Genomic DNA, 8,272 nt, shown 5'->3' on the forward strand with positions numbered 1-8,272 from the left:
TCACCAGGTTACGTAAGGGTGTATGTCCACTGCTTGAACCCCAAAGGCTGGGGGGTAAGCCAAGGGCATGGTGCCCAGCCAAGGAGCAGGTATCCCTGAGAACCCAAATATCCCAGAGAATATCTGGGAACATAGCAAGGAAAACAGTCCTATCACACATACACAGTAGGCAAAGAGCCAGAAAATTAGCTTAAAAGCAGCTTAGAGTCAGGAGGCAGGATGGGTCTCCATAGTTCAGCTGCTTCCCAGGAGTGCCTTATATGGAAGTTCTAATAAATGCATCTACTTGCCAACCTGGACTTGTCTGAGTCATTCTTTGGTCTCTCGGCTCCCTCTTTATTTGGGGGGACATTGTGGTCCCAGATTCTTCCCATAACAGCTCCTATAATATAAAGCCTCATTGACCTTTTGCTTTGTCTGATAGCAATATAATATAATGCTTAACAGCATGTGGTCTGTTCAGAGAGACCCACCTTCATGACCTGGATCTGCTACTCACTAACTAACCTCTGGCAAATTACCTAACTTCTCCAATTCTCCATTTTATCATCTATTAAAAAACGATAATAACAGTACAGTACTGACCTTGTAGGATTCTTGTGAGGATTAAATGAGATGGCATGTATCAAGTGCTTAGCTTGGAAACTGATGCACAGTGAAGTATCCAATAAATGTATGTTATTATTTTTATGTTCCATTTCAGATTCTGAAGACAGTGTGTTCCGAATTTTTGCATACAACATAAATGGTTTCACATGTTTCAGATCACTATATGATGTAGAGATCCTTAAGGAAACTCTAATATTCAGAAACACCAAATCTTAAAAACAGCTATATTAGGATAGATTGTTTGCTATGTTAAAGGACTCTTTATGAGTAGAATAATTTACTGAATGTAGATCAATCATTCTGTAGTAGATTTCATTTACTACTGAGATAAGATTCATTACTTAGCTGTTAGCACATTTAAAATTCTATTCCATTACAAAAATTTGATGTTCCACAACTTTTCAGGGCTTTCACATCCTATTATATCAAATAAAACACTATTATAAAATAAAACAACAAAAAAAAAACCCAAATCCTAATTTAGTGGTTCTCAAACCTTTTGGTCTCAGGACCCTTTTATACCTTAAGATTTGAGGACCCCAAAGAGTTTTTCTTTATATAAGTTATATCTATCAATATTTACTGTATTAGGAATTGGATATATCTGTTCATTACTTCATTTTAAAAATAACCCATTATACATTAACATATGAATAACATATTTTTGTGAAAATAACTGTTTGCCAAAACAAAAAAAGATTATGAGAAAAGTGGCATTGTTTGATGTTTTTGCAAACCTCTTTCATGTCTGGCTTAATAGAAGACAACTAGGTTCTCATATCTAGCTTCTGCATTCAACTGGTTGGGTTATCATACATCACATCGTAGCCTCTGAAGAACTCCACTGTACACTCTTGAGAGAATGAGAGTGAAAAGCAAATAATGTCATTATTATGAACATACTTTTGACCCTCTGAACCCATGGAAAGGACCTTAGGGGCCCGCTGGGGCCCCAAGACCACACTGGATAACCAATGTCCTAGTTGAAAAGAAGTTTTTACAGGCCTGCTTTAAAATTCTCTTCTGAGAGCTGAGTGAAGAAATTTATCAAACACACAACTCAGGCCTCTTCAGTCTCATAAGTGACACATTTATAAATAAGAAGCTAAGGGTGCCACTTACCCTCACAGCTTTCCCTGTGAATACTGAGCCAGTTGCACTGCTTTTGAAGGCTCTGGTCTGGTTTAGTTCCAGAAGCCCTTTGTGATACTGTAAGGCAATTCGGGCTGTCACTCCTGAGCCAGTGGGACTTCTGTCAACCTGTTTCAGAATAAATGAAGACAGAATGTTCATAGTGTGTTAGTTCCATATTACCTGGCTTTTGTCCCTAAACATTACAGTTTTAATACCTGTTCATCTGCAAAAACACAAATGTTGGTGGTTGGTTCCTTGGTATAAGCATCTTTTCCATCTGTTAATATAGTTCCATATAAAAAGGCAAGGTCTTCACTATCAGGATGATTAATTTTAAACTGCAAATAACAAAAAAAGATCAACCACGTGCAAAATAAATATTTTGATTCAAATTTATAAAGCAGATGGGTCATTCTTAGACATAACTTTTTAATCCTTATCATTTTTAAAATACCTTTTTGGGCAACGTATACTAATTGCTAGAAATTATGTCTTTGTCTACATGAAGAAACATAGTTTTATTGCAAGTTATAATTCTTATCATACTTCGAGTCCCTTCTAAGGAAGCTGTCCTGCATATAGCCTTTGCTAAAAAAGCAGTCCTATTTTATACACCCTTCCCACCCCAAATACACACAGTCTTTGCAGCACTGACCCGAGGATGGTCAATCCACAGGCTGGCGATGGCTGCTCAAACAGGATGAGCTAAGGCAATCATAGTCTTATTCTCAGAAGCTTAAGGAGGATAATGTGGGAAAATCAGGCTCTGAGTATCTAGAGCTGAAGTTAACACCAATGATAGAGACAAAGGCTGTGACAAGACATAACATTCTGTAAGAATGCAGAAGCTATTAGGTAAGAGAAACAATTGGATGAAAAAAATATTTATTGTAGATGATGAAGTCAGTTGATTCATCAAAAAGCAGCAGATATGCACACAAAGAAGCAGGCACTGGCAGGGTAGCTAAGTCACTCAATGGTAGATTCAGGCCCAAATGTGCAAAGCTACTTGTTCTTGGAAGTCTAGTTCTTTAACTTTTCCTGGATTTCTGCAAACATTTATAGTATGACTGAGATTGCTATAATCTGACTTCCCTTGTATGTGCTTACAATTAGTACTTTCTACTTCCAGTTACATGTCATTTAAAGCAATGGAACAGCTTTGGGTTCTTAACATCCAAAGAGTCCATCTGAAACCACGTTAAAGCAGCCTGCAGATTGAATCTTTGTTCTCCCTCCTCTTAAAGTGATATGCCCCACCTCCACTATAGCACATTCCAACATAACACTGTTCACAGGTATGCTCTCTTCCCCCACTGGAGCTAGCTCCTCGAAGGTGGGGTTTGTTCTTTCTTCAAGTCTCCAGGATCTAGCATAGTGTCTAACATACATACAGTATGTTTGTGGTAAATGTTTGTTAAAAGAGTGAATGAATTAAGATTAATTTATATTAACTTTAACTCTCCATCCCCATAGCCTTTTCCTAAATCTGTTTCAGCAGTGTGAATGGTCAATAGTTCACAGAGTAATTAATTGTACTGTCTGATACATCAATAACAGAACTTGTCCTCATTTTTCTCAGAATCCTTCCTCCCTGAAAATCCACCCCTTGCCATCTTGTTGAGTTCAAACTCAAATGAGAAGTACAAAATTACACCTTTTATTAAGATATCCATGATTTTTTCTCTTGAATTCATGAAAAATTAGGAGAAATTATTTTGTGCCAAATTGTTAACTCAAACTATTAGCTGTCCCGCTTAATGGAACAGAAAACTGATGTAAATTCAGAGCTTCAAAAGTTGCTATCATAATATAATTGCACATATTGGTACTGGCAGTACCAGAAAAATAATTTAGAATACTGATACAGTGTATATTCTCATTTTGTTATTTAGTTATAAATTATTTTAAAATAAGGCTTCAGAAAATGATAATTATTAGTACATTAGACACTATCTTACACAAGTTACTTTTTACTACTAATAAATTCTCACATACTAAATTCTCATGTACTAAACATTCAAATACTGTACATGTGTTTTATTTATAGGTCCCAATTTCAAGGTAAAATGTGCTTGTGCTAGAAGTGAAAGAATATTCTAGATTTATTATCTAAACTGATTTTATCAAAATAGCTTTCCCAAGTAAAAACTAGAGTTATTTAAGTAGTTATTTGAGTAACTTCTTAGCAATATAGGAAAAAAATAATAGGAATTAATGTTCTCTATGAAATAAGAAAAAGGCTTAAATCTATTTTGTACGCTATATTTTACATTTATTATTTTCAAGTTTAACAGAATGACCACACACATGCATTTAAAATTTATAGAATTCTATAAATATATTTCTACACATTTAAGGAACTATAAACTATATTTGTATGTACGTATTATTAAATTTAGTAATTGCTAGGTGTGGTGGCTCACACCTGTAATCCCAACACTTTGGGAGGCCGAGTTGGGAGAATCACTTGAGGCCATCCTGGGCAACATAGTGAGATCCTGTCTCTATATAAACACACACACACACTCACACACACAGATTTAGCTGGGTGTGATGGGGCATGCCTGTGGTCCCAGTTACTCTGGAGGCTGAGGCAGAAGCATCATTTTGGGCCTGGGAATTTGAAGTTACAGTAAGCTATGATTACACCACTGCACTACAGCCTGGGTGACAGAGCAAGACCCTGTCTCAAAAAAATAATATTATCATTTACTGAACATTTACTATTGGCCAGACACTAAGTCCTTTACATGTATTGACTTATTTCATTCTCACAACCCTACAAAGCAAGTATTTTTTAATTTCCATTTTGCAGACAGGAAAACTGAGGCATATGGAGGTTATGTAACTTGTCCAAGTTTATATACGTTACAAGTGGTAAAGCTAGAACTCACAGATAGTTTTGCTCTAGAGCAAGGTGTCCAATCTTTTGGCTTCTCTGGGCCACACTGGAAGAAGAATTGTCTTGGGCCACACATAAGATACACTAACACTAACAAGAGCTGATGAGCTAAAAAAAAAAATTGCAAAACAACTCATAATGTTTTAAGAAAGTTTACAAAATTTGTGTTGGGCCACATTCAAAGCCATCCTGGGCTGCATGTGGCTCACAGGCCATGGGTGGGACAAGCTTGCTCTAGAGTCTAAGATTTTAATAAGTACCCTATTCTTAGTACTATTAATAATTTAAACATCATTTAATTTTCTTTATAGACATAATAATGTATATTTCCTCCATGCCACAGAGAAGGGAATTGGTTATGAAGGCAGAGTATTACCGACCTGAGCTTTCACTGCCTCTGTCACTGCACTCGCTGCATCCACAAGGTCCCTGGTCTTTGCAGAACAAATGTCTAGTCCTAACTTTTCAGCAGTAACAAACGCATAAAATGCACCGCCATATGCAATGTCCACCACCACCTTTCCATGTCCAGGAACATCCACCATGAGATCTAAAAAAAAGATGTGTTTGGAAATAAGACGTGTTTGTTAATAAGTATTTTAGCAATAAAATTCAAAGGATTTTTAATATGTTTATTTTTCAAGAGGGATGTTCTTTTCCTATCATAAAAATAATGAAGTAAAAATCCATTTTTTAAATGAATAAGCATCGAGTGAATAATAGCTAGATGCATCATTCTATTTTTAACTTGATGATTGCAGAAGTTATAAACTAATGCCATGCTTTCCCTAACTCATACAGACATATTCATTAACTTCCCTGAGGATCTTTTCTAGGAAACACCACTGAGGCCGAGAGAGGGAAACCTAAGGGCATCCCTGTAAACACTAAGGAGGAAAATGTCTATTCCCCACTTGTACTATCAAAGATGGTTTAAAATAGTGAGGGTCTTGGATCCTATTTACAAATCAATTTTCTTCAGCCATAATGTCAAAACAAAAATTTTAATAAAAGATTTTTCTATATAAATTATATACACTTATCTACATATTTTAATCTCCTTAAGGTATCCTGTAGGCAAACACACAGAAAAATGCCATTGTAGAATCACTGACTGCTACAGCATCATTTTGCACCAGGGTTTTTATTTGAGCATTTTAAGTCTCAACATCCCCAAAGTTTCACCTGGAGGTCAGTAGTTTGAAATCTTGAATCTGTATTTCCAAAGAAAGGGGGCTGGGTGATGTTTATTTCTCCCCTTCTCAAATTTTCCTCTTTTCCTCTTCCCTAATTTAAGCTGGCTTGGTGATCACTGCCTTTCAGGGAAGCCTATGGCAGGGGAGAAAGCTTGTCTTTCCTGTTTTTATTTTACGGAAGCCTAAGCTCTCAGGGGAAAGACATCTGTTGGCAAAGGAGTGTCCTGAAGGGAGAAATATTTCTCCTAGAGATAAATTTTTTCTTCCTTGAGAAGAGTGGAGGCTGAAGGTCCTTAGTGCAGACTTGTGTTAACTTCCCCAGGGCACCACAGGAGCAGGACGTGAAGAAACAGAGGACGGGGAGGCAGTGCAGAGGGCAAGGACCAGGTGGGGTGGGGCAGCCAATGCTCCTGCTCCACTTTGCTGGTTAACTGTGTAAGCTGAGGACCGAAGTGCCATCCTCTCCAAGGCCACAGCACTTTTAAGAAACCTTTGCTCACACATATCAGGAAAGGGGACAACACATGGAGTGATGAGGCTAAGTGAACCAAAAGGACAGAGTAGAGTTTCAATTTCAGAAATTAAGTTTTGGGAAAGAAAATATATCTTGTGTTCCTGAGTTTTCATGCTAAGTCATATGAAGACACCAGTATGCTATCAGTCCACAGAAGGCTATCAGTATGCTATTAGTCCACAGAAGCCCTTTTAACCCATGATGTGTTAAAACAGAGCAAGTTTATAATCAAAAGAGTAAAACATGCTGTGGATTGTAACAACAAAACTGAATCAAAAATGTCTTTATCTTGATGCTGGTGCAACATGAAAAGCAAGTTTAATGAAAGGAGAATGGGCAAGTTGATGGAAATGAGGGACTGCTAGAAGGTGGAAAGCTAAAGTGAGGGTGAAGATCAGCACTTACCAGGAGACACAGGTGATGGTCCCGGGGCTCAGTCTGCCTGCCTTCTTCTCTTGATTGTAACAACTAAATGGGGAATTGGCCACCAATCCCGGGGCCAGGACGAAGTTGGGAAGCTGGTTCAGGAGAAGTCGTCCCTGAGCCTACAATCATTTCCCTGGCCCACCCTTTCTAGAATCTTGGGTCTGGTTTTCTTAGGGTGGGCAGTTGGGTAGGGTGCTACACCTCACTGAGTTTCAGTTTCCTTTTCTTTAAAGTGGACCAAATTTCCTTTAAAGTTACTCTTGTCCATCAATTATCTGTGACTATTTCATTTTTTAATCACTAAATTACTAACATTAAAAATTAAGATATTTATTTCACCCATGAGTACTTCCTATGTGGCAGGTCTTTACATATATTAGCCTCTTAATTCATTACACATTAGCGCCTTAATTACTACAGCCCTGAGAGGTAGGTACTGTTTTACTTACTATCCTCACATTATTCCCTGGTTTACCCACTAAATAAGTGGCAGAGCTTGGGGTCAAACCCAGCACCAGGTGACTCCAAAGCCCAAACCCTTTCTACTAAAATATACAACCTCTATCCAGAACACAATCCAAAATCTAAGGGTTTTTCTTTTCTTCCATACAAGCATATCACTGAAATTTCAATTTGATTTACTTTGCTCAAGATTTAGTGAGCACCTACTATGTGCTGATTACTGCAGAAGATACAAGAAGTACAAGGAAGAATAAAACATAGGCTTTTCCCTTCTTGGAGTTTAGTTGGACAAGATAGATTTTAAAATACGTTATATCTGTGAATGAGGTGTAATACACTAAGCAGTATTCCAGAAAATTGAAACATATCTCCTTAAACTACAAAAAATTTTAAGGATGAGAGGGAAGCAATATGATAGGCCAGGGTTCCAACCCTAGTTCTGTCATTAGTGTGGCTTTGGTGTCTTGTGCAAACTGTAACTGCTATTTCTCCTAAAAGAGTTGTTTTGAAAATTCCACGTGTGGGGAGTTCCTGGCACAGATTAGGGACTCGAAAGCCAAAACTTTAATTTCCAGTGGGAATAGGTTTCTCAAGAGGACCAGATGTTTACATTTGTCAATTAGCATATTCTTCTCCAAATTTCATTTATTTAGTTACTCATTCAACAAATATTCATTGACTGACTACTCTTCTAGGCACTTAGAATACTGTGAACAAAAAAGAGTTTGCATTTTAGCCTGGTGGGGTGGAGATGAACTCAGCAACCCTCTGAGGTGGGTACTGTTGTCATCCTCATTTTACAGACTGTGATACTGAGGCATGGACTCTCTAGCACAAGGTCACTGAGATGGGGAGATGTGGGGCAGTGACCCTGAACACTATGTCTGCCTTGTATGCATTTTTCAAAGTAGAGAATATAGCATTTCATTTTCTTAACTCAGTGACCATTAATGCCCACTTATCATTGTACTGTCACACAGTGATGCTCTCAGGAACTACTGAGAGGAATTACTGAGGTCAAGTGGT

The 8,272-nt window shown here is 37.6% G+C and overlaps 1 protein-coding gene across 9 annotated transcripts in view; it reads right to left on the reverse strand.

Annotated features, from left to right (window-relative positions):
- L3HYPDH (trans-L-3-hydroxyproline dehydratase) overlaps window positions 1-8,272 on the reverse strand; it is a 44,492-nt gene that overhangs the window by 32,435 nt on the left and 3,785 nt on the right. For 5 of the 9 annotated variants that reach the window (XR_008493622.2, XR_008493624.2, XR_008493625.2 and 2 more), the window contains exons 2-4: window positions 5,029-5,198; window positions 1,959-2,081; window positions 1,732-1,869 (exon numbers count right to left, since the gene is read on the reverse strand). Coding sequence is in view for 3 of the 9 variants with exons in the window: in XM_054448151.2 (XP_054304126.1) it covers window positions 1,732-1,869; window positions 1,959-2,081; window positions 5,029-5,198 (431 nt within the window). In the remaining 6 variants the exon portion in view is untranslated. Of the gene's footprint in view, window positions 1-294; window positions 383-674; window positions 1,870-1,958; window positions 2,082-5,028; window positions 5,199-8,272 lie in introns of those variants that run through there. The other 4 variants (XR_010123731.1, XR_010123730.1, XM_054448152.2 and 1 more) reach the window with 4 other exon arrangements.

This window comes from Pongo pygmaeus, chromosome 15 (assembly GCF_028885625.2).
Source record: "Pongo pygmaeus isolate AG05252 chromosome 15, NHGRI_mPonPyg2-v2.0_pri, whole genome shotgun sequence".
Lineage (NCBI taxonomy): Eukaryota > Metazoa > Chordata > Mammalia > Primates > Hominidae > Pongo > Pongo pygmaeus.